Here is a 26701-nt window from a genome sequence, read left to right as displayed (position 1 = left end):
GGGTAGTGCTCATCAAACGCATAAGGTGGAATGGTGGAATTGGAGAAGATTAGAGTTTTCTGGGTACCATTATTATAGTCCAAGACATCACTTTATAGTATTAGGCATGGCAAGAAACCTAAAGGATTTGGATTTGTTTCTTGCATGTCAAGCTTAATAGCATAATTGAATTGAATCGGAGAGATGGAGATAGGTGAAAATATGATTACATTCCTTACGAAGGACAATGTACAAAAACAGCACAAGAGTTTGATAATTAGTGCCTCGTATTAAAATCTTTCCAGATGAGATGGTCATTTGCACAGTTTACATGCATGAACTGGCAGCAGCTACCAAGATCAAAAGGGGATGCAAAATTGTGATTTAGCCTGCATGGATGACTTCTTGAACAGAGCATTTTGGGGGCAACTTGATCGGGCTTCACTTATTAAGAGGCACAACATGAAAGCTTTCCTATTCGTCCAAACGGATGATGCACCGAAGGCCTTGTCCATTCAGCATGTACTCAAAGGCCTTGTTTATATCCGCAAAAGAGACATGATGGGTGATGAACTTCTCCACTTCAAGTTCCTGGGACAATAATTGGGTCATCAATTTGGTTGAGATAATCAAAATAAGTGGTTGAGAGATTGAAGATTACCTTGTTCATGTATTTCTCCACCACCGAGGGAAGATCAGAGCGAGGCTTGTAGTTACCAAAAAAGGTACCCTTGAGAGTCCTCCCATTCAAAAAGTTTACGGGGTTTGTCTTAAAGACAGCATCTTTGCGAGGCACACCCACAATAACGGCGAGCCCCCAACCCTGCCGTAACAGTTTCGACTCAACATGAAAAGGACCAAACCAACATATAACAGAAGAGAATAGAAATATAGGAAAAACATGCATACATCATGAACACATTCAAATGCAGAAATCATGGCCTCAACATTTCCTGTGCACTCCACGCTTCTGTCCACTCCTCCGTCTGTCATCTCTGCTATCACCTAATTACCAATTCACAAGCCAGGTGCTCTGTAACAACTTCAAATACAAAAGGCAGAAAATGGTGAACAAAAGTCCTTGGACTTATACAAACCTCTTGAATTGGTTTCTTGTGGTCTTTTGGGTTCACAAACTCAGTCACACCAAACTTTTTTGCTGTGTACAAGCAAAGTGAATTTTTCTTAGCAAGATCGAATATAAGAAGAGCTTTCTTCTTCTAATCCAAATGTTTAATTAGCAGGCAACAACAATTCCTGGAGTTTTGGGATTTGTTCCAACCTGATTGAAGAATACTTGTATTCTTCAAAAGTTTTCAACCAAAATCTGTGTGAATTTTCTTGTATGCTTACCTTCTTCAATTCTATCCGGATGTAGATCAATACCAATAATTCTTGAAGCCCCAGAAATCCTGGCCCCCTCAGCAGCCTAATCACAACGAAGAACCATAGTGTTAATGGTTAAAATTTAGGCAAAAGAAATGCTAAAAAGATTCGAGAGAGGGAGGGAGGGGGGGCATGAGCTCACAGCAAGGCCTACAGCTCCCAATCCAAAGACAGCCACTGTCGAGCCTTTTTTCGGTTTTGCAACATTCAGAGTGGCACCAAGGCCTATACAACAAATATATACTCAAAAAATGGGTTCTATAAAATTATTTATTAACAGAAAACTATACAAGTATAGGGAATTAATTCTCATATATGGTTCTTACCTGTGGAGATTCCACAACTGAGAATACAAACTTTGTCAAGAGGAGCCAATGGATTGATCTTGACAACACAGCCTACGTGAACCACTGTGTACTCACTGAAGCTGGAAGTCCCAAGAAAATGGTAAATGGGTTTTCCATTGATTGAAAATCTAGATTTTCCATCACTCAGCATCACCCCCCTGTCAGTATTTATCCTCAGAAGCTCACACAGGTTGCTTTCTTCTGATTTACAGTGTGCACATTCTTTGCATTCCCCAGTGAACACTGGGAGGACATGATCGCCTGGTTTCAGATCCTTCACGCCCTCACCAACACTCTCCACGATCCTTTTTATGCATTTTAGAAAGAAAATAAAAAGATAAACATGATTCCATTGAAAATACTAACGATCGACAAGAAGCAAGTATAGGGAATTATAATCCACTTTGAAAGAAATTTACACACCCTCCTGCCTCATGGCCAAAGATTCTTGGAAACAAAGGGTTCTGTCCCTGCAGGATACAAATCCATCAAACATGAATCAGAAACTCTTTTCCTTGAACATCATCGTTTTTCTCACTATTTTAAGGTGGGTGTTGCTGCTTTTTGAGAAGCAATGATAAATGTGCTACCTTGGCTTCCCAGAAGAAAACATCGGTATGGCACAGAGCGGTATAGAGAATCCTTATACGAACTTCATCTACTTGTGGCGGTGCCACCTCCACTTCTTCAATCACAAGCGGCTTCTCTGCTTCCCATGCAACAGCAGCTACACAAAGATAAAAGGCCTCATGATCACTTTGTGAAAAGAATTGATCAAACTTCACAACCCAATAACAGAAGGGAAATTTAAACAGAGATCGAGCATATTTTTCTAAATTTATCAACCATGTTGAGGAACTGTCATTAAATTAAATAGAAAATCCCAGTGATTTTCACCTTTACAACGTATGACCTGCCCAGCAGTGCTTGACATCCTTTCTTTTTAGTCTCACCGACAATCTAAAATATCAAAAAATGTTTTGGCAGTCGATGAGTTTTCTTCTTGCTGGGAAATATTGCCTAGTTGTAGAGAATTGAAGGAAGGAAGGAGATAGAAGTCTGATTGAGTTGTGAAACTATGAAGCTTTATCAATGGTGACTATGGTACTGTTCCTTGTCACAGTTGTCATTTCAAAGAATTTTGTCCTCGTAAGATAAAATATCACTCTCATTCGTAAGCATGCGTCTAGTGGGGTTGGACCCCAAAATGTACATTTTTCTCCCTCCTTTTGTTTTTTCTTTGGGGTAATTACCTCTTTCTTTCTTTTTTTCTTTTTTTTGTCATGAACTACAATGCATTGTCACTTTGTCCCCATGAATTAACAATTCTACTGTTCGACCCCATCAAACTACCATTTTGTGTCAAAAACTCCACTTTTATCAGTCAAATGCGTTAACTCAGATGGTTAAAGTGACAATGCGTTGTTGTTCATGGGACAAAGCATTATAGTTTATGAGGCAAAGTGACGGATTGACCGTTTTAGTTAACGTCTTTAACTGATGGAAGTGGAGTTTTGGGCACAAAATGATAGTTTGATGGGGTCGGACAGTAGGGTTGTCAGTTCATGGGGGCAAAGTGACAATGCGTTGTAGTTCCTGGAAAGAAAATGTAATTACCCCTTTTTCTTTCCTTGCTCAATCAATAACTAGATTTTGTAATTACAAAATTTTCACCAAAAGCTCCAAATTGCAACTTGTTTGAAAGATTTGGAACTTTGGGTAAAAAATTTTTTTAAGAAACTGAAAAAATTAGGCAATTCATATATAGGGTAGCAATTCATATTGGCGTATCAAGCTTAGTCTGTTATGAAAATACTCGCTTTATTTTTAAGATGGTAAAAAAACTAGGCAATTTAATGGGGACCTGGGTATCAAAATTAACAAGTTGGCTTGAGAACCAATCACTATTAAACCATAAAGCTCTCCAACTGACTAAAGCCAAAACTTTTTGAACTTTGTCCCCTCCTTTCTTCTTCGATTTGATTGTGGTTTGTCTGCATCGATCACTTTAAAAACTCCACTTCCTAATCCTTCCAAAGGCTTCTTTCCTGTTCTGGTTGATGTTAACACCACAGGAGTACCAACAGGAATTGATCCACATCCAAAAGAAAATAAACTAAATAATTATGTAGCCCCCTTTTGATCATGACATTGACAGCTTGTTTGATTCAATTCCACTGCATTTCTTTTTTCTTTTTTCCTTCCCAAATCAGTTTTTCTGATACATTGTTTTGAAGAGACGGATTATATGATTCGATTGTCCAGTCTAGCATAGTTTGGGGCATTTGTAGGCTGCATCGGATATCTTGTTTTTGACCTAACCATTAACACCTTTGGACAATTTGCCCCAGAAAAAACAACACCACCCTGATATTTTTGCTTGCATATTTCCAAATAAATGTTAAAGAGTATGTACTTAGAAGTGCATGTAGCATTTTTGTTCACGTTTATGTCACATCGACTACCAAATTAACAATTAGAGCTCTAACGTCATTCTTTTTGAATCCTTAAACTTAGAGAAAAGAACAAATAAAAAAGAAAAATGCTAAGCTTACAAAATATTTTATAAAAGAAACTCTTACAAAATGACGTAAATTTTACTCTTTGCTCCTCTCTTGAGGTAGTCATCAATGGAGCAAAGCCCGAATTCTCTCACTACAAAACCATATGAAACCCACCCAAGGCTAAGCTTGTTTATTATTCCTTTCCCATTTACTCCTCCATTACTCCATAGATGGGTTCCTCAAGCAGCTCTACCAACCACCCAGGCTGTCTGGTTCTTGCTCCAAAGAAAAATGTTATTCTTTCAGGCTTCCCTTTTCTTGGCCTGCAGGCCATGGCCCATTTCCAGCTTATTTCTTGTGCTATTGCTTCTTGGGCCTTGTGTGCTCTTGTTTAATTTGGTCGTTCAGGCAAAGTGCTTTCAGAAATTGGAAGGAGCTCTTCTTTTGAAGTGTGTTCCCAAAATAACCAAGCTTGTGTTCAATTTTATAGTTTTATCTTTTATGGGCTGGGCTAATATTATTGAATTTGTCCCTATAATTTAGAATTGTTTTCAAAGTTTCCAATTTATCTTTTAGCTCCTTTAGTTTCTTTTGCGATTATCAAATTGATCATTCTGTCCATGTTCTATTAGATTTTTTTTTTTAACAAACGGAGCTAATCTTTAAGTTTAAGAACATGTAGTAATCATTTTACCGAGAGAAATGTTATATACACTTCCACTTCTAAGCTCTCAAGTGCATATTCCCTAACGTAGCACTAAAAAAAAAAAAAAAAACACCAGTCCAATTATAGATTATCACGTTATTTTATAAGAAAAGTGTAGTAAAAACTATAATACCTTTAAGAAAGAGTGACTCTCTCGGTCTATATATATATCCAAAAATATTTTGGCAAAAAAGAAATGACCAAATTAAAGTTTGAAAATATTTTTGTGCTTGGCCACAAAAAATAAAAAATAAATAATAATAATAAATAAAAGAATAAGGTTGAATGGGCCTCGTGTAATTTGTGAACAGTGACCCAAAGCAAAGGTGCAGAATCCACAGGAGAGTCAAAGGACAGAAGAAGTAGTAAAAGATTGTGGTGGAGCCCAGCCCAGCAGTTTCAGATAGAGACTGATTGGGCCGGCCGTTGCAGACGGGGCATGCGCTGCCACCTAATGAGGAGGGGAAAGGGACCCACCCACGCCACATGTCATATCGTTATCAAATGAAACACAGAAGAAAGAGGACAAACATTGTTGGATGGTCGCAGACAGTGGCTCTTTCTCAGGTCCCTACTCCCTCTTGTCCCATCTGCTTTGCACTTCCGCTGCCTTAATGCCTATGATGATAAGTCTCTCTCCCTCTTCTGTCTAAAGCCTAAAGTCCCCATCGATGAAGGATTAAGGATGGGTGGGGGTAAAAAATATTTCAGGAAATGGGGAGAAGTTTCCTCTTATTCCAAATCCATCCACTTTTTATTACCCAAATGTAAAACTGGCCCCTAGCTCCCTCTCTCTTGTGTCTCTTTCTAGTAAGAGCATCCAATTCTCCTTCCATTACTCCTTCCTTCTGTCCGCCCAATCATGTTGTAATTTGACGTCAGCAACTACTGTTGAAGAACTGGGTTTTCAACCTACTGCAAATTCATGTTGAGGGGCCAGATCTTTTTTTTTTTTCTTCTTCTTTTTAACTAATGAACAACAGATCTTTTGAAAAATATAAAGTGTATCCAAAGAAAGTTTAAGGGAAATATATTAGGTATAACCACAGCTGATCATGAGGTTCAATATATCCCGAGGTAGCTAGCTAGGTTTAAAGTAAGCAAACTTTATGGAAAGCAAGTGCCATTTTAATGAGAACCGAAAAGGTTGGTTAACCTTTGTTCCTCACTTTTACGGTGTATCCAAGTTTACTTTTTTCTGAAGCTTTAAACAATAAACTTTTGGCAAAAAGGAAGAAGAAAAAGAAGAAAAAAAGATAGAATTTTTTTTATATATGAAAAGGTTGGAGCAAAAGCCCATTGTTGCATAGAAGTAAACAAGGCATGGGGCCATTGGGCGATCATTAACATTGGATTTGAAGTTTTCTTTCTAGATTCTCAATGATCTCACTTACCATATGGAAAGAAGTCATAATCTCTGAACTCCATTGTGTGAGAGCAGAAGAGGTTTTTTTGTAGGTGGGACATTGTGAATTAGCAGGGTCTCTTTACTTGGCTCCTGATCACCGGCCAGCTCCTAAGCAACAGAGAAATTAACCCTTTTCTTTCGAATGGTAACAACTTTGGAAATGGGCCGGTGGCTTGTCACTTTCATTACTTTGTGTCTCCTCTTTACTGTTTCTCTCAATTAAACAAGAAAACCTGTAATCTTTTCCCCCCAAATATTACCACTCTGTAATATCTATAGAAAGACGGTAACTTTTATGGAGGCTTACAACTTACAAGGTGAGAATTCCATTTCATGGGTTGTAACTGTTTGTGAAGAGCTGCATGCAAGCCTTTAAATAGGTTATATATAGCTAGGGACAAAGGGCCATTCATGTGAATTTCCACCCTTTAGGAAAGAATCCTTCCTTAAACAAACTTAACACTCTATTGGTCCATCAACTACTGCAGTACTATGCAGCAATTTCATTGATTCGTGATATATACTCTGACGACTTATTGATCTGTGTTATTTGTGTTCATTTCCTACCCTAAATTAATCATCTCCCATGATATTTGAGCACTAAACCTAGCTAGCTTCCTCTTTTGCTGTGTTATACTGTTTCTACTAATGTTATACATGTACGTAATTAATTTCATGTACCTGAAAGATTCTTATTGTCCAAAACACCAAGGGTCACATTTTTGTGGTCCTTTCTGACTATATCAGCTAGAACTTAACACAGTCGAGGGTTTTTTTTTTTTTTTTTTTTTTTTAATTAATTTATCTATTATTATTATTTTTTGGGTAATAATAATGCATGTTTGATCAATTAACAATGCTATATATTACATCTCTATATATCTTATTCTTATTTCATTAGACTGATGTAGCTGTGTTTATCAGTAATTTATTTATTTATTTATTTTAACAATGATTAATCCAAGAATTGATGTGTATTGCCACATTAGCCCAGTACAATAAAGTGGAATAGGGAATAATATATAACATTTCTCTTGATCGATTATTAATAGAGTAATGCTTTTTACATTGTATACTCGATCTCATTCCACATGATCTATTTTCACTATGCTTATTATGTGACAGTACTAACTATTAATTAACCCTTTGATTGTTTTTTTTTTTGTAAGTATGGATTGATCTACCTGTAAATTGGATATAATAGGATAAAATAGGATGATAGTGAGATGATCATGTAGCATTACTCTTATCAATATGCCATTTTTTTCCTTGACACGTACAAGATGCATGTATTCAATATTTCTTTGATTAAGAGGAATCCATCAGTAATCCTCTTTGGGAATGATTGAGTATTAATGTTATATATACACAGCAAATTAAAGATGATAAAGAGAAAAAGAAAAAAAATAAATAAAAAATCATCATCATCATGGCTAATTAACCCTCCGTCATGGACCACAACGGTGTTCCGTAATGAATGACGTAATGATCAGTGAGGCACCAAGCACAACGTTCAACTATTGCAGCTGTGAGATAGAGCAAACCATATACTTGGAAATGCCAATTGAATCCCATCACTCCAACTACCGAGAGAGGAACATACACATAGATTAATGGATCCCCCTATTTGCCACGTGTAAATTAATTAACATTAATTGTTTTATATAAATATATATTTTTTTATTTTAACTTGTCAGAACACTAATATTTTTTTTGGTTATTTTAATGAGTTAATTTGGTAAAAGAGCCTGAGAACCTTCATTTTCAACCTTACCAATTTGACCCCCCCAAAAAAATGGTGAGCGAATACTATTAATTCACCAAATGAATAAAAAAATAATTTCTCTTTTTACATTTTTTTTTTTCTATCTCCTATTTTAATAGTTAAAGAAATAATAAATAAATTTTTGAAAAAAAATATTTAAATGAAATAATAAAAATATATTATTAAAATAGTGAGGCCATTGAAATATTCTTAAAAAAGACTGAAAAATTAAAATAAAAAGAAGGAAAAATTATAGTTTAACTTTTTAATGTTGACAGTATTTTTCAATTTGAACACCAAAATTTTAATTTTTGCAATCTACCCCTACAAAGTTTAAATTTTTTCAATTTAACCAATATTATCCCAAAATTCTCACATTGCCTCTAATTTTTATTTTTTTATAAAAATAAAAAATAAAATAAAATTTGGGGGTGCAAAAATGGCCAGATGGTCGTAGCCACCCTGAATTTTTTTTAAAATTTTTTTATAAAAAATAAAAAATAAAATATTAGGGGTAATATGAAAAGTTTTGGATACAATTGGTCAAATTGTAAAAAATTGAAAATTTGAGAGATGAATTGCAAAAATTAAAACTTTGATGTTCAAATTAAAAAATGCTGTGAACTTTAAAGAATAAACTATAATTTTTCCTAAAAAGAAACTTCTTTTAATTATTTTGGTGAGCGATATTACAAAATTATATATCATCAAGCTTACCAACCGTGATTTCCGGTATTAATTAAAGTGACTCCAAAGTGAAAAAACAATTGGTTGAAGGGCATTTCCGTCCATGAACTCCTATATAAACACAGACAATTCTCTTCCTCATCACTTTCATATGACTGATCTCCATAAACACAAAACTCTGTGAGAGATCAGAGAGAAGAGAGATGATAAGTGGAAATGATTTCTACAATGTCATGTGTGCGATGGTTCCTCTATATTTTGCAATGCTGGTAGCATACAGCTCAGTGAAATGGTGGAAGATATTCACGCCGGAGCAGTGCTCCGGTATAAACCGGTTCGTCGCCGTGTTCGCGGTTCCGGTGCTGTCGTTCCACTTCATATCTCAGAACAATCCGTACCAAATGGACACCAAGTTCATACTGGCCGACACGTTTTCTAAGGTTCTAGTCCTTGTTTCGCTGTCGGTGTGGGCTATCTTCTTTAGAGGTGGGTTGGATTGGCTGATCACTCTTTTCTCGGTTGCCACCTTGCCCAACACGCTTGTCATGGGCATTCCTTTGCTTCAAGCCATGTATGGGGATTTCACTCAGAGCCTCATGGTGCAACTGGTTGTGCTTCAATGCATCATTTGGTATATTGCAAACATTTTCTCTTTTTTCCTTTTTTCAAATTTTGAATAATGTTAATTATAAACCTTTATTGGTTACTCCCACCATCTTGATTCCTGTGAAAGCTTCATCAATGGGTCCTTTTCCTTTTGCTGCTCTTCCTCTCTTAGCTACACCTTTTGTAGAAAGGAAGCGCAAAAGCTCGAAAAACACACAAATTAGTGTCAGTCCCACCTATACGTCAAAAGCAGAATTTAGCTCTAACTTTAGTTCAGATAAAATTCTCTTCTTCAAACGTGATTTCTCACTATGACATGATGATCTCTATCAAGTGCTTATATTTTTCCACAAAATATGGTTTTCTATTTTTATTTTTTATTTTTTTTTCTGGTTGTTTTTGATAAAAAAAGAAAAAGAAAAAGAAGAGGTCTGATTTTAACTAAACCCGCAGGTACACACTCTTGCTCTTCCTCTTCGAATACAGAGCCGCCACCCTCCTAATCCAAACGCAGTTTCCAGGATCCGCCGCTGCCACCATATCCAAGTTCGAGCTCGATGACGACGTGATCTCCCTCGACGGACGTGATCCTCTACGCACCGAGTCCGAGCTCGACCCCAACGGCCGGACCATCAGGGTGCGCATCCGACGGTCCACGTCCTCCGCCGCTGACAATCACTCAACGCTCTCCCCTTCCATAATCATCACCCCGAGAGCCTCCAACCTCTCCAACGCCGAAATCTTCTCCGTCAACACCCCTCCACCGCTACTCCCACATGACATCGCATTCGGGAACGCAGAGCTCGCCCTCGGCTACCGCTCGGCGAGCCCTCGGCAATCTGGGTACGCGTCTTCGGACGCCTACTCGCTCCAGCCTACTCCACGCGCCTCGAACTTCAACGAGCTGGAAACTACCACGGCCACCACGGCGGCGAACACGCCTGTATGGTCGAGGTCCCCAGTGGCCGGTAGGGTTTTTCGGCAGCCGTCTCCTGCTTTCTCAGGGGTGAAGATGATGTGGGACTCGCCGGGAAAGTTTGCTCAGGGAGAGAGACAAGGGTGCAAGGATGTCATGGGTGCAGGTACGTAATAGTACGTTACGTGGGGGTGCCGTGTGTGTGTATCACTGTGTTTGTTTGTTTGTTTTCTGCTTCGTCGTTTGCTCCCATTTTGTTTGGAATTGTGCTAGCTAGAGAGGGTAATAACTAGAAAGTTGAGTTAAATAAAAAATTATAGTAAAAAACGCATTTAAAAAAAAAAAAAAAATTAATAAAATTTGTATTTCTCAAACGTAATTGTAAACATGTTATAGGTATTTGAGGGGACAAACGTTGTGTCGTTTTTAAATGCGAGAGAAATATCGAGCAGACATGTAAACCTTTGTCAGGTGGGTGTACTGCACGTTTTGTCTCAACTGGCCTTTGATGTTTTCTGAATAAATCTGAGTCTGACAGAGCAAGCGCCTCTCCCCTCTGAGGCTGATCGATCCCTGTAAGAACAAATTGACTACCATTTTTGGACGATTATGGAAGGAAAACACTACAAATGTTTATTTCTATCTAGAGTTGTTGTTGTCACGTTTCATTTTTTTTTTTTTTTCATTTTTTACCGTCGCCGGTTTATTTACTTACTTACTTTTACCATCTAAAAAGTGATGTAGTTTAGGTGAATTAAAAAAAAATAAAAAATCAGTATATGTGTTTTAGTTTTTTGAACTGCTCAGAAAAGAAGGCATGTTAACTCTCTTCTTAATTTGCTCAGGTTATGACAAAGGACACAAGATTAAAATAAATCTTAGATAGTTCTAAAATTGTTCGTTAATGTTTGTTTGGATGTATTTTTTTTTCATGCTTTTATTTTGAAAAACAAGGCTGTGTGACAGTGTGTGTTGTTAATATGATTTGAAAATAGAAAAGAACATAAAATGATTTGTTGTTAATATGTGTTTGGAAGATTTATTTTTTTGTTTTTAATTTAAAAACGTCTTCTAATGTGAAAATTTTAGTTCAATGATTAACTTATTATTAGAAATCATAATATAAATTGTGCATGTATAACAAGTATATATGCCTGCTCGTAATGCTCACTAGCTAGTAAAAAAAACCTATGGGCAAAAGAAACGGCTAGGATTTCGAGGATTTTAGTCTAATTAATAAAACTCATTTTCTTGCTCTGAAAAAAATAATTGTTCTTTATTTATTTAAATTATAATTAATAAAGGAATGGAATACAAGAGTAAACCTCATTCTCCCACGTAGGGAACTCTATTTTGTCACTTAAAATACAAAAATCATGGTCTAATTTTGTACAATATCAAAATAATATTTTTACTTTTTCCCACTCTCTATTTATATAATTTTCATTTATTTATTTTTCTTATTCCCTAATTAAGTGCCCACGACATGATGAAAGGGAATGAATAAAGTGGCACTGTCCACGCTTCACTCGTAATAAATAAAACATATATATTATATATGTATAAATTAAAAAAAAAAAAAAAAAAAAAAAAAACAACCAAAGTGGTCAAAAGTAATCTTTATTTTTGTTTTTCATCAAACATTTGGCTTAGTCAGAATCTTACTTGATAGGTGCCATCATTTGCTGAAGGCACGTGTGTAATGATAGAGGGGGGGCCTACATGATTGCCTAATTGGTAGACCTATTATAAAGAATCCATTAGGGTAACACCAACCCAATATTTTCATTCACTAATTATGTTGTCTGTTTGTCTCAACACTCGCTAATCTTGCCAGGTGGATATAGCCATCAAACTTTAAGGTTGATCATTTTATTATCTTTCAGGGAAAGAAATTAGCTTCAGAGACAGCACCAAAATTCAAATGCCGGAGGAGGAGGCCGCCGGTGGTCAGGAAATGCCACATGCCTTTGTCATCCTCAGGCTTATACTCATCGTGGTTGGACGGAAGCTTTCTCGCAACCCAAACACATACTCAAGTGTATTAGGCCTTTTGTGGTCTCTAATCTCGTTCAAGTGAGTTTCTTAATTGTAACGCCATACTCATCCCATGTGCCCGACCCCAATTTCAAGTAAAATTGAAAGAAATTAATTATTTTATACTTCAGATATATTAACTACTACAAAATCTAATCTAATTATGAAATGACTTAATTTCATTTGAAATTAAGAGAATTTGTTCTGAACGGAAAGACCCAAGATTTGAAATTTGCCAAAAAAAAAAAAAAGGGAAGCTCTTTATTAACACACCTTTCACTATTAGCATATGATTGAAGCCACGTTGATATGTGTTAGCAAATTATAAAAAAGTCGTAGGTCTAACATTGTTGTAAAAAGGAGTAGGTTACTTTTTTTTTTTTTTTTTGTACTATCTTTCATTGTCAAATTATTAAAATTATATAAATAGAATTATTTTTTGAGTGAATATTAATTATAACATTATTGTTGTTTCATGGATGTCGCAGATGGAATGTAGGGATGCCGAGTTTGGTGAAATACTCGATAAAAATAATCTCAGATGCTGGTCTTGGGATGGCAATGTTTAGCTTAGGTATATTATTTATATTATCTCCCAACCATCATAAATGTGATTAATGTACATTACATGACAAATGCACATGTAGACATTTTCATATATACATGATCTGTTTTTACTAACTGGGTATATACAAATCACATGCAGTGTAGTAAATGTACATTTATTATTACAATGTTGATGTCACATGGATTTTAGACCAAGAATGGCACTTTTGAAATTGACATGTTTCTTCTATGTTCTGCCTGAAAAGTATTAAAATCGTACTTTGTTAATTGCAGGGTTGTTCATGGCCCTCCAGCCACGGATTATTGCTTGTGGGACAAAAAGGGCAACAATGGGGATGGTGATCCGGTTCCTTTGTGGACCCATATTAATGTCAGCTGCATCGGTTGCTGTTGGATTAAGAGGTGAAAAACTACATGCTGCCATTGTACAGGTACTGTGATCCTACGTATGCATTCTATTTTTTTTTTTTTTTAATTCTTTTTTTATTTAAAGCGGAAAAAGGAAAAAAGAAAATTCATGCTTGTTTCGATCTACATTTGTGTTTTTTGTTTTGTTGGCATCGGGAGATAAAGCTTTCTTTCAAATTTATATACACAGTTTATTAAATTAACATATGTTCTTGTCCTTACTGCAAGTGATTTTTATATGCATTTTTAATAAAACAAATTATATAAAAAATACATGTTTTAATAACATATGTTAATTTTAAGGATATTTATATGCATTTTATGGGTGGAAAACTTTATTTTGGGGTCTTAAACCATACTGTTGCTGAATTACAGGCAGCTCTTCCACAAGGGATTGTACCATTTGTCTTTGCAAGGGAATATGGATTGCACCCCGACATTTTGAGTACAGGGTAAGTTAGATTTAACTTTGATTTCGCAGCATTTTTATGTCTATAAAAACAATAATAACACTGACAAATCCACTACCACAACGAAAACAATAATATTTTGAGTATTATATTCAAAATAAGAATAATATTAAAAATTATATTTTTATTCTACAACCATTTAATAATATTAATGTGACGGTTTTAACAAATTATTAAATTAATATTTAAAAAATAAATAAATAATTCAAAAATTGGTTGAGGCGGTATTTAATACCCGGGCTGAGTTTTGTTTTTTAAACCCGCCTCTCTTGAGGAATTTAAAGGTATATTAATTTATTTCTAAATAATGTGGGGGCTAAGATTAGGCATCTCTAGGTAGACTTCAATTATCCTGAAATTTTAGATTTAAATTAGGGGATGCTTTTTGTGTAGCACAACTATTCATTCAGATGCTTCTTCTATCGACCATGAGACTAAAACCCCACTCATGTCAATCATGTCGGCTCTGCTGCCATTTTCCAAGTGCTAGGGTTTGAGAATTTCCCTTGTATTCATAAAATCTAATTTCACATTCATACCAAACCTGAACTTTGTTTGTTAAAATTTTGGTTATTTTTCTTTCTCTTTTTTATTATTTTATTTCTTAAACTAAAAAAATTAACAAACAATTAAGAATATAAAGAACTTTTAAAAATATAAATACAATTATTACTTTAATGTCACATTAAAATATTTTTTAAAAATTAAAATTAAAACCATCTAAAAACACACTAATTCAAAAACAGAAGAATCCTACTATTTTTTTTTTCCTTCCTGATGAACACATTTATAAGAAATCTACTGAACTTTTAACCTGCCCACGCAACATAATGCAGCCCTAGGAGATCACTTATATAGGAAGGATAAGTGAGTAATATACTACATTTTTATTTTTTATTTGAGCATTGATGTTATGTAGTACATTTTTATCTTATAATTATCTCACAAAGATCATGAAATGATGTGTTATTAGTGGTTGTCTTTTTTGTTTGTTTTTTTTTAGGTAAATGACATGTGAAACTACTTAAAATCTGTCATGTCAACCAGTGTGAAATGAATATAAAAAGTAGCATTACTCCTATAAATATATATAGTATAGAATTTGAATAAACTTGACCGTCACTTAAAAAAAAATAAAAAAGAAAAGTTATATATATACTTTGGGTGACCTCACACTTATATACGTTAGCCAATATAAAATTAATGTGATAATTAGCATCACTTATATACTTAGGTGTCATCTGCATTAAGATTACTTTGCAGCTGAAAACTCGATGGAAAGGGTATCTCTCTAGTTTAATTCAACCAGAGAGGAACCGGTTCCTTTTAAGTGAAGGGCAGAATTGTCATTTTACAATTTTTTTTTTTTTTTTTTTTTTAACAATTCTATCATTCTAAGTGAAAGGGTCGGCTCTTCTCCAGTTAAATTTATCATTTTCCAAACTTGATGTTATGTTGGCGGTAACTCCAATGTCAGTCCAATTAACCCTAATTATTAAAAGTGAAATGTCTCAAATTCAAATGGTTGGGAATTGTTGTTAACTTCTAATGAAGAGATCGATGAAAATATAACACAATGCCCTTCTCCTTTTGCAGGGTTATCTTTGGAATGCTAGTTTCATTACCTGTAACCCTCCTCTACTACATCTTTCTAGGCCTATGAAAAGAAAGCAAAAAAGAAAAAAAGAGGATTAAGAAGTTGGTGCGTTTTCAATAAAGCATGGAGCATCCAAAGTATAATGCCCCTAGCTAGTAGCATGGAGTTCAACGACAACTATTATGTCCCTACGATGTCGTCCTAGCTAGCCGACCATTTATGTCCATGGTCGGCCTCATTATGTTGGATCTGGCCAACATATATATGACATGTCATCATCATTAACGGTATTGATCACAGGGCTAGCCTTCCGTTATTGTAAACGCTTTGAGAATGTTGACTTGGTTAGGTTGGATAATGATATTTATCAAAAGCCAAAAAGTTAGGGTCAAATTAGAATGTGACAGGATGATATTTAGGGTTTTCATTACGTTTCATGCTATCCTAGTACATGTATTAGTGGTAGCCGAAAGGGAAAGGGAGTATCATGACATATGATTAAGGTAGGAGCCTTATTTTCTTGTTGGGGGTGGGTAAAGTTGTGGCAACCAAGCATGTTTGACTAGAGAGGAAAAAAGGAAAATTAATGTCATCTCAGCTTCTGTTTTTGTCTTGCAATATCTGAAGCAATCATCACACATTCATAATTATTTTATACTGTTTGAGATGACAGATATTAAGTGATTTTTCTTTACGTCACGTTAATTGGTGTGAAATGAATGCGAAGAACAACTTTACTCAACTTGCGGTTGCGGTTCTTGCTTTCATGCATGAAACGGAGAACATTTTTGGCTTAAAATTGTATTTCTCTTGTTGGCAATACGTCCAGAAGGTAAGAAAGCATTTGGATTGCATGGGCATAAAGCTCTTGGACACAAAAACATCTCTTTTTCAAAGCCGGGAAACTTTTCTTGCGGCGGAAGTCTTAAGCATAATAATTTGTTTCTTTTGCTGAAAAGTATCTTTAAATAGACCATTTGTCAAGCACTCACGCCTCCAAATTGGACTTATATTACTTCTGATTAATTTAGATGCCCTAGAGCAATCTATATATATATATATATATATATATATATATATATATATAAATGAAGAATAATTGACTTAGAGGAATGAATTTGTGTTCAAATATATCATAGCTAGCTTGATGGACCGAGCTAATATTAAAATCCTGATTCCGCCACTAATTGTTTTTACTTATTATATAATTATTTATTTATAACCTAAATTGTACTCTCTTCATAAAAAACTTTTTTAAAAAAAAATTAAAGAAAAATGGTTGTCCATTAATCTTAATATTATTCATTTGATTTGACAGATACATGTTACCAATTGCAAGTTTTAAATGTTAAACTTTTTATTTTTAATTTTATTTTTGGTCTTATTAACTTCTAACCGGGATCATATGGTAAAATTTTAAAATTTAACTTTAGATCTAATTGGTAGTAAAAGGTAATAAACAATTAGTTATGTGATAAACCAAATTCTAAAATTTTAAAATTGAAGTTTATAAATATTTATTTAATTTTGATGATGTTATGTGATAAACAAAATATTACACTATCTTAATCCTAATATATATATATATATATATTTGAAATACTTCATCCTAATAATTGATAGATAACAAAGTCGACAAAATTATATACTATTGAGTTCGATGTTCTGGTTAAAGTGACAGTCAGCCTCAATCCCAAGCCAAAATCGCATTCTATTGAAACCCTCAAAACATTGCGCTTACATAATATTCTTTGGGGCTAATAACTTTATTGCTGATAGGATAATAAGTACAGAGTTTTTCTTTAAACTGGGCTGAAAGAAGTTTCTCAAACTTAATCTATAAAAATGCCATATGTCACTTTTCATGTGATAAACATAAGCTTTTTAAATAGAATGTGAGAAGCACATATTTTTTGAATGAGGTATTTTTTTTTTCTCAATTAAAAAAAGCATGTGCTACCATGAGTAATGTTAGAAGTTTATTTTGTGTTCTTCGAAAAATGATGTGATTTTTAAAATCACCATTGCGTTTGTGATTGATCACTATTAAATTTCGATCAAATAATAATTTTAAAAACAATTTCATTTTTGGAGGCACAAAAAAGACAGAAGATAAACTTCTAAAATTATTAGGTTGAAAAAAAAAACACTCTATCCGAATAATACCAGCTTATACATGCTTAGGAGAAACATTATTTCGGGAATTCATTCAAAAATAGTGATTTTCCATGTCACCTGTTACAATTGTAATTATAAATTATACATGTACCATGAAAAATCACTATTTTCAAATTTCGAAAATATTGCTAGTACGTAGCACGTACGTACTGCTTGAATAATACCAAAAATGGAGTTCAAAACTAAATCTAGGAAAACAACGTTGTCACACGGCGTAAACCTGAAGGCTGCCCTTCTAAAATTTCTCCGACATTTGTATAGAACAAAAACTCTATCCAAATAATACCACTAGTACTTAGGAGAAGCGTTCTTTGGGAGATTCATCCAAAAATAGTGATTTTCCATGTCATGTGTTACAGTTGTAATTAGAAATTATATATGTACCATGAAAATCACTACTTTCATATTCCGAAGATAGTGCTCGTCAGTCGTCACTAGCACTGCTTGAATATATAATACCAAAAATGGAGTTTGAAACCAAATATGATAAAACAACGTTTACACGTAGCATGAATCCCGCCGGAGGTGCCCCTGTAAAAAGTAGTGGTTTTGTTATTTTTGTATAAAGAAACCGTCAACATGGATTATTTCTTTTTTCTTTTTATATGGAATTAATTATGCATGTTCAACAATTAAAAATTATTGTCCTAAAAGGGTAGCTCAATCGGTTAGGGACTATGAAGTCGAGGTCACTAGGTCAAATTTTCTCTTCCTCTCTTATATAGACATGTAAAAAATAAAAAAATAAAACAACTAAAAATTCTTGGCGATTACCTCTTCCGCTCCTCGTCTCACCTGACACTATACATATATACCACCACACAGATAGAGACACAAACACAAACACAGACACACACCATTCAAAATCAAGACAAATAAACCGATCATCATCATCGTCCGAGATAGCCATGTTGAGCACAACCGGTCAGGTTATTAAGTGCAAAGGTGACCCGCCGTCACTACATATGGGTCACATGGGTCAAACATATATATGTTTATTTAATTGAGACCTTTTTTTTCAACTAATTCTGTCTTTTTTTTTTCTTTTTTTTTTAGTGGATATATATATGTTTTTTTGTTTTTTTTTTTGGGTTGGTTTCCACTTTTTGGACCAAGTTTTCCTTGAAGAAATTCTTTCACCATAGTTTATAAAAATTTCACGTCTTATGCACGTGAAAAACATACATATGCTTTTTTTTGTTTATAAGGACAAAGTTATAAGAAATTTTATTCAAAAAACACGTTCTTCTCCCACATTATTTAAAAGAAAAGTGTTAGAGAGGTAAAGAGAATTGTCCATAATTTTTTCCAAATTGACATGGCAAAATTCTTGCCACCCATTGAATTTTCATTTTAAAATTCTGCCACGTCAACTTTGAAAAAATTTTGGACAATTCTTTTTAGTTCTCTAACACTTCTCTATTTAAAAAGCACTTGTTCCCTACATAAAAAATAACACGTCTTTTATAGACAATGTGGGAAAACTTTCTGCCACCCAGTATAGCCCGGGGCCGGCACTGTAGCTGGAACGGTACTGTTCCAGCTACAGTGCCATCTAATATGTGCAGGGGCAGTCAAAAACCGCACACAATTTTCAATAACAAAACTTAAATTATTCATACTTTTCCCACACAAAACAATGTCGTTTTGGGCATTAAATTTTTTTATTTTTTTTAAAGCAAAATATTAACAAAAAGAAAAAGGCGGAGAAAGATCGGGGTGGTTCCAGCCACCCCTTGGCCGATCTGGGGGTGGTCGAACCACCCCCTTACTGGCCATGGGGTGGTTCGGCCACCTCATTTTGGCCAAGGAGCCACCCCGATCTGTTTCTCCGCTTTTTTTTTTAAAAAAAAATATAATTTAAGTTGTCATTATCCGGTTGTTGGTTGGGGTGTGGGAAAAATATGAATAATTTAAGTTTTGTTATTGAAAATTGTGTGCGATTTTTGACTGCCCCTGCACATATCAGATGGCACTGTAGCTGGAACAGTACCATTCTAGCTACAGTGCCAGCCTCGGGCTGTTGGCAAACACAGCCTATATTCTCAGTTTTCTCTCCCCTTTTCTTTTTCCTTCCCTCTTTTCTTTTTTTTTTTTTTTTTTTTTTTACTTACGCCCTTCACCACGCAAACTAAACTTTCCATTTATTTATTTTTTTTACTTAATAATGCTAAATTGTAGCCGCGGTGGCATGGGAGGCTGGGAAGCCATTAGTGATGGAAGAAGTGGAGGTGGCACCGTACCTCAGACACCATTGTTTCCTCGCATATTTGGCCATGAAGCTGGAGGGTATATATACATACCTCCAACCTTTAAACTTCGAAGAGAATTTTAGAAAAACTAGTCTTAGCACTTAATTAATATATGCTTTTTTTGTGGCTTAGAATTGTGGAGAGTGTAGGCGAGGGCGTAAGTGAGCTCAAACCAGGAGACCATGTTCTCCCTGTCTTCACTGGGGAGTGCAAGGAGTGTCGCCATTGTAAGTCGGAGGGGAGCAACATGTGTGACCTCCTCAGGAACAATACTGACAGGGGTGTTATGCTTAGTGACGGCAAGACGAGATTCACCATAAATGGAAAGCCTATTTACCACTTTCTTGGCACCTCCACATTTAGTGATTACACTGTTGTCCATGTCGGCTGCCTTGCGAAGATCAACCCTGCAGCCCCATTAGACAAAGTTTGTCTTCTTAGTTGCGGAGTACCCACAGCTTCGGAGGAGTTCTCTGCATTTGAAGAAGATACAGTAATGATACAGTGATTTATTCTCACTTATTTTTTAGTTTCCATTGATGTGTTTGGTTTTATGCTTGAAAGGTCTTGGTGCCACTTTGAAAGTTGCAAAACCCAAAAAGGGTCAATCTGTAGCCGTCTTTGGAATGGGTGCTGTTGGCCTTGCTGTGAGTTTTTACTCTTGTTTCCATGCTTTATTGCTTTTGTCAACTGCAAAGGATTGTAATGATTTAATATATCTCTTTTGCTGATATTTAGGCAGCTGAAGGGGCAAGAATGTCTGGGGCTTCAAGAATCATTGGTGTTGATCTGAAGCCTGAGCGTTTCAAGGAAGGTGAGTCTATATGCAAGCATATATATATATACAAACACATTCAAGAAGTTGCTATTTTATGTATTGACGATGGTGTATTCTTAATCTCTTTGACAGCCAAGAAGTTTGGTGTCACTGAATTTGTGAATCCAAAAGATCGTGACAAGCCTGTTCAACAGGTTAGTTCGTCACATCATGTTAAGTGTTTTCTTTATAGGCAAATGACTTGTGGGGGTTTTCTCATTACCTTCTTTTCTTTTTCAATTTGTTTTTTCCTTTGCTGAGATCAAAGCCAAGACTAGCGTGCATAAACTTGTTTTGGTGCATGAAACTACACATCTCATTCCATTGAAGCTCTTAATTGTCTCTGTTTAACATTTGAATTTCGATCGGCAGGTGATTGTTGATATGAAAGACGGAGGCCATGATCTCAGCATTTGAATGCGTTCATGATGTAATCACTACACAAAGTTCTTAATTAGCCTGTTCTCTTTATAAGAAAATAGAGAAATTGTTCCAATTATCGAATGAAATTTCCGCTGAAACTAAAATTTGCTTCTTAATTGTCAGGGTTGGGGTGTTGCAGTACTTGTTGGAGTACCAAAACTAGATGATGCATTCAAGACTCATCCTTTTAACTTTTTGAGTGAGAGGACTCTGAAGGGTTCCTTCTTTGGCAACTTCAAGCCCCGCACTGATATTTCTGGCGTCGTGGAAAAGTACATGAACAAGGTAATCTTAATTTTGTTTCTGTTTAACAACTTTGTGCGGTGACTTTGATGAACAACCATACTTTGAGAACTTGAAGTGGTAATCTGTTGATGGTTTCAGGAGCTGGAACTGGAGAAGTTTATCACTGATCACTCAGTCCCTTTCGCGGAGATCAACAAATCCTTTGACTACATGCTGCAGGGGAAGTCTCTCCGGTGCGTTATTACCATGGGTGCTCAAGACACTAATTAAGGAGATTGTGCAGTGATGGGAAGATGGCTTTTCTATCTATTTGATAAGATTTTGCATTATCAGCTGTTTATGTTGGCTTTGACCAATATTACATAGAAATAAAATAATTTCACCTATGTTTCCCTTGCCTCTTTAACTATTTTGTTGTTTTTGTGATTATGAAGCTTGTTTCTGCACATGTATACACAGGGCACCTCTTTTCTTTGCTAGGCCAAGTCCTTTATTTATTATTATTTTTCAAACTAATGCTTTAATTAGATAAATGCATAACAATTATCTTCCATCCAAACTTACCTCACTGAAAATTATTCAGCACCCTTACCCTTTTTGAATATTCAATTAGCTATCCGTAATATTACATACCACACAAACATCTCACAAATATTTTATAAAAGTAATATGACAATGTCTAAGCCCTTGGATCAGCCATTGTCACATCAGATTTGTAAGATATTTGTGTGGTATATAGTGTTATTCTTTCATTGAAAGCGTTAAAAGACTATCTAATTGGCCTAGGCAACGAGCCAACCCTAACCGACATCTCAGTTGTTTGTGCTAAACGATAATGAAGATAAGGGATTTAGTGTGAATAAAATCTTACAAATTGACATCCAGCAGGCAATAGCCTTTTTTCTTTTGATTTGATAGACAATGAAACCGTTCTACCATTTTCTTTATATAAGACTTGAGGGCCTCGAACAGAAAAGGGTTAGCATTGGAATCGACATATATGGCTCATCTCATGCTGTTAAAAGACCCGCCTCAGCCTCAGGAGAAGTGTGTAGCACAATCCCATTTTTGATCTTGTCAAAAGTTTTGTAGTAATAAGTTTGAATACTGCTAAAAAAGAAAACAGTAACCTCGCACTTTTTTTTTTTTTTTTTTTTCAATGGCCACTGCAACACACCCGCTACCTTGCACTAACCACCACAGACGGCACCAAACATCACAAAAAATACTAGAAACTTCAAAAAAAAAAAAAAAAAAAAAAAAACTAGTAGGAAACACCACAAGAACCACCGTGAAAGCACACAACACACTTTTTTTTCTTTTCTTTTTTTCTTTTCATACTCAACCACGGACTACATCTTTCAAGGCACTGCTCGTGTGGGCACTAAACCCACATGGGCGGGTGTTGCCACCAGATGAACACTCACCAAAACAAAGCAAAAAACAGTAAAATAAACCAAGACTACAAACAAAGGAACAATGATCTAAACCCTAAGGCTTTGATACCACGTTAATAATTTTGTAGTAATAAGTTTAGAGGGAGAAGAGAAGGAGGCTGTTGTATTTCAGCTTATGTTTAACCTAATACAAACATCCTAATATATAGGATTATGAAAATATTACAATGACTAAACTACCCTAAAACCCTAATGACTTACTAACCCTAATAATTATTTTAATAGATCATATAGAGGAATCATTGTAAGAGAGGCTTCTATAAATTATTACCACAATCACAAGTGTAGTAGTAGAAAAATATAATTTTCTAAAAACTTTACTTAAATCTCTTTGAATTGTCATCACTCTTGCAATATTTTTCCTAAAGTTCAATTCTTTTCAATTTAGTGTATTCATCTTTTAATTGTTTGCAATCATTGTTTGCAATCTCACTCCTCAGTTAACTTTTCCGTTAATATTTCCCAAAATACCTCCATTTGTTTTAGGAAAAAAAAATTGCAAATGTTAAGGCATTGGTCCAAATTTAACGGTATTTGCAACTAAAAAAATATTAAAATATTTTTTCTTAAAAAATAGGCATGTTAGGAATTTTGTTGAGATTTAACAGAAAATCCTAATGGATGAGGAACATTGAAAAAAAATTAAAAGTTCGATACACTAAATTGAGAGGTTTTGAACTTTATAGAGAACATTGCAAAAATGATGACAATTTAAGAAGAATAAGTGAAGTTTTCCCTATAATGTTTTAGCTAATATATATATATATATATATATATATATATATATATATATATATATATGTTGAGTTGAATTAGAATGCTCCAAAAGGGATATTCAGATTATTACAATGTTTAATTATTTATTTATTTCTTGTTGTTAACCATTTTTTTTTAGTTACCTTCAAAATGAGATTTCGCTAACTAAAAAGCTTTCATTGCTGCATAATGTCTCTCCATTTTTCAAATGTTCTTATGATTTTTTTTTTACATAAACGTGCATTTTTTGGAATTGCCATTGACAAAAGAGTAATGGTAGGAACCATCTTTTTATCCTCTTTTTATCATTATAAAGTTGATATGGTTTTTAAAATTACTATTAAATTTTAGATGAATCATACTTGAATTTTGATCCAATGGTGATTTTGAAAGTCACATCAACTTTAAGATAATAAAAAAAATGGTCCATAGCATTCTCTATACTATGCATTAAATAATAAATGTAAATTGAGACAGAAATTAATTTTTGAGGCTGAGCTCAACCAAAACGAGGCGTTTAATAATATGTGAATAATTAACGCCGTCTGGAAAAAAAAAAAAAGTAATTAATTATATATGCTAGCTTGCGAGAGTTTGAAACAACATTTACTTGTTGCATACTTCAACAAATGTGGACTTCATGTAATAAACTTGTTTACTTGTTGCAGGGGCAGACACCATTGTTTCCTCGCATATTTGGTCATGAAGCCGGAGGATATGTTTATCTCTAACCTCTAAACTTTGAAGAGTATTCTATTCGGTACGAGTCTTTGAGTAATTGAATTTAATGCATTCTCTGTGGTCTACAATTAAAATGCCTTACAATTTTAGAAAAATTAGTCTAAGTACTTACTATATGCTTCTTTGTGGCTTAGAATTGTGGAGAGTGTAGGCGAGGGCGTAACTGACCTCAAACCAGGAGACCATGTTCTCCGTATCTTCACTGGGGAGTGCAAGGAGTGTCACCATTGTAAGTCAGAGGAGAGCAACTTGTATGACCTCCTCAGGATTAATACTGACATGGGTGTTATGCTTAATGACGGCAAGACGAGATTCACCATAAATGGAAAGCCTATTTACCACTTTCTTGGCACTTCCACATTTAGTGAATACACTGTTATCCATGTCGGCTGCCTTGCGCTGATCAACCCTGCAGCCCCACTAGACAAAGTTTGTGTTCTTAGTTGCGGAATATCCACAGGTTCGGAGGAGTTCTCTGCATTTGAAGAATAGTAATGATACGTACAGTGATGTATTCCCACTAATTTTTAGTTTCCATTGATATATTTTGTTTTATGCTTGGAAGGTCTTGGTGCCACTTTGAATGTTGCAAAACCCAAAAAGGGCCAATCTGTAGCGGTCTTTGGATTGGGTGCTGTTGGCCTTGCTGTGAGTTTTTCTTCTTGTTTCTATGTTTTATTGCTTTTGTCAACTGCAAAGGATTGTAATGATTTAATTTTTCTCTTGCGCTGATATTTAGGCAGCTGAAGGGGCAAGAATTGCTGGGGCTTCAAGAATCATTGGTGTTGATCTGAACCCTGATCGTTTCAAGGATGGTGAGTCAATATGCAAGCATATATATATATATAGGTTACATTCAAGGATAGATACTCTTTTGTTTTCATAATCTTATTAAGTAGCTATTTTATGTATTGACGATGGTATATTCTTAATATCTTTGACAGCCAAGAAGTTTGGTGTCACTGAATTTGTGAATCCAAAAGATCATGACAAGCCTGTTCAACAGGTTAGCTCAACACATCATGAGTGTTTCTATTCTGTAATCAATCAGTTGGTATGGCAAGCATGCTTGTGGGGGTTTTCTCATTAGCTTCTTTTCCTTTTCAATTTGTCTTCTCAAAGCCAAGACTAGCATGCATAAACTTGTTTTGGTGCATGTAATTAGACATTTTATTCTGTTGAAGCTAAACTGGGTTATGACTTCTGAATTTTATCTAAGTTCTGATTCCAGACACCTTGTCTCTATTTAACATTTGAATTTCGATCTACAGGTGATTGCCAATATGACCGACGGAGGAGTGGATCGGGCTGTTGAATGTACTGGAAGCGTCCAGGCCATGATCTCAGCATTTGAATGCGTTCACGATGTAATCACTAAACAAATTTCTTAGCCAATGACGTTCATGAATGTTTGTTCTTATAAGAGAATAGAGAAATAGTTCCAATTATCCAATGATGTTTCCTCTGAAAATAAAATTTGCTTCTTGTCAGGGTTGGGGTGTTGCAGTACTTGTTGGGGTACCAAATAAAGATGATGCATTCAAGACTCATCCTTTTAACTTCTTGAGTGAGAGGACTCTGAAGGGTACATTCTTTGGCAACTTCATGCCCCGCACTGATATTCCCTGCGTCGTGGAAAAGTACATGAACAAGGTAAGCTTTTGTTTCTGTTTAAGAACTTTGGCGCTGACTTCGATGAACAACCGTACTAATTGATTAACTATTCTCATTTACACCTTTTTTCATAAGCAACTGGAATGGAGTAGTAAGAGGTTTCTAAGATATTATACGGAGTTAAATTGTTTTGGGGAAAAAGATGACATACTGAGGAAGTGCTAATCTGTTGATGTTGCAGGAGCTGGAAGTGGAAGTGGAGAAATTTATCACTCACTCAATCCCTTTTGCGGAGATCAACAAATCCTTTGACCTAATGCTGCACGGGAAGTCTATCCGATGCATTATGGCCATGGATGCTTAAAACACTTGGGAGATTGTGTAGTGATGGAAAGAGGGCTTTTCTACCCATTTAATAAGATGTTGCACTTTGGTTTATGAGTCGTGCATTATCAGCTGTTTATGTTGGCTGTGACCTGTTAGGAAAATTGATAATTTATTGGCAACCAATTTCTCACCAGTTCTTTATGCAAAAGACAAATTTGAAAAGAAAATATATGAGAACACACACCAATCACACATGTACACAAAGAGTTTACGTGGTTCGGCAATATACCTAAGTTTACGGGGCGTGATCTGGTCTCTTTCTTTACTATTGAGAAATATTGAGTACAATGGTACAAGCCTGAACCACTCAAGTTTAATATCACAAACCCAAGTTCTTAACCCCTTGTACATCCCACTCAATTGTCCATTTCAAATACCCAGTAAAGAAAAACTCTCTACATTTTGTAAATGTTACAAAGTGCTCTCACTAATTTGAATGACTTAATC

General features: G+C 35.0%; 4 protein-coding genes and 1 pseudogene across 5 annotated transcripts; 4 read left to right on the top strand and 1 right to left on the bottom strand.

Moving 5' to 3' along the window:
* Window positions 1-190: 190 nt before the first annotated feature.
* LOC132183771 (alcohol dehydrogenase) lies at window positions 191-2822 on the bottom strand. The gene is made up of 10 exons (XM_059597185.2): window positions 2610-2822; window positions 2303-2439; window positions 2136-2182; window positions 1692-2017; window positions 1508-1590; window positions 1333-1408; window positions 1077-1138; window positions 889-984; window positions 641-802; window positions 191-570 (listed from the first exon to the last, which is right to left on the bottom strand). Exons 1-10 carry the CDS (start codon window positions 2644-2646, stop codon window positions 454-456), a joined length of 1143 nt encoding a protein of 380 aa, XP_059453168.1. The 5' UTR covers window positions 2647-2822; the 3' UTR covers window positions 191-453.
* Window positions 2823-8925: 6103 nt separating this feature from the next.
* On the top strand, window positions 8926-15994 carry PIN6 (Auxin efflux carrier family protein). The gene is made up of 7 exons (XM_059597003.2): window positions 8926-9413; window positions 9842-10470; window positions 12191-12380; window positions 12830-12915; window positions 13182-13339; window positions 13692-13768; window positions 15383-15994. Exons 1-7 carry the CDS (start codon window positions 8986-8988, stop codon window positions 15447-15449), a joined length of 1635 nt encoding a protein of 544 aa, XP_059452986.1. The 5' UTR covers window positions 8926-8985; the 3' UTR covers window positions 15450-15994.
* Window positions 15995-18469: 2475 nt separating this feature from the next.
* Window positions 18470-21266, top strand: LOC132183643 (alcohol dehydrogenase-like; annotated as a pseudogene). The gene is made up of 8 exons (XR_015912841.1): window positions 18470-18506; window positions 19743-19850; window positions 19946-20261; window positions 20344-20460; window positions 20552-20627; window positions 20724-20785; window positions 21003-21060; window positions 21177-21266. The product of XR_015912841.1 is annotated as an alcohol dehydrogenase-like (transcript).
* On the top strand, window positions 21177-21625 carry LOC148584723 (alcohol dehydrogenase class-P-like). The gene is made up of 2 exons (XM_088518263.1): window positions 21177-21338; window positions 21438-21625. Exons 1-2 carry the CDS (start codon window positions 21330-21332, stop codon window positions 21567-21569), a joined length of 141 nt encoding a protein of 46 aa, XP_088374389.1. The 5' UTR covers window positions 21177-21329; the 3' UTR covers window positions 21570-21625.
* A 349-nt stretch (window positions 21626-21974) lies between these two features.
* LOC148584722 (alcohol dehydrogenase 1-like) lies at window positions 21975-26231 on the top strand. The gene is made up of 9 exons (XM_088518596.1): window positions 21975-22030; window positions 24096-24226; window positions 24387-24713; window positions 24819-24901; window positions 24993-25068; window positions 25198-25259; window positions 25525-25620; window positions 25745-25906; window positions 26109-26231. The coding sequence occupies exons 1-9, from the start codon at window positions 21975-21977 to the stop codon at window positions 26229-26231; spliced, it is 1116 nt and encodes a 371-aa protein (XP_088374722.1).
* The last annotated feature ends 470 nt before the right edge of the window (window positions 26232-26701 follow it).

The sequence above is a fragment of the Corylus avellana genome, chromosome 7 (assembly GCF_965113065.1).
Source record: "Corylus avellana chromosome 7, dhCorAvel1.hap1.2, whole genome shotgun sequence".
NCBI classification, from domain to species: domain Eukaryota; kingdom Viridiplantae; phylum Streptophyta; class Magnoliopsida; order Fagales; family Betulaceae; genus Corylus; species Corylus avellana.
This window is presented reverse-complemented; position numbering and strand designations above follow the sequence as displayed.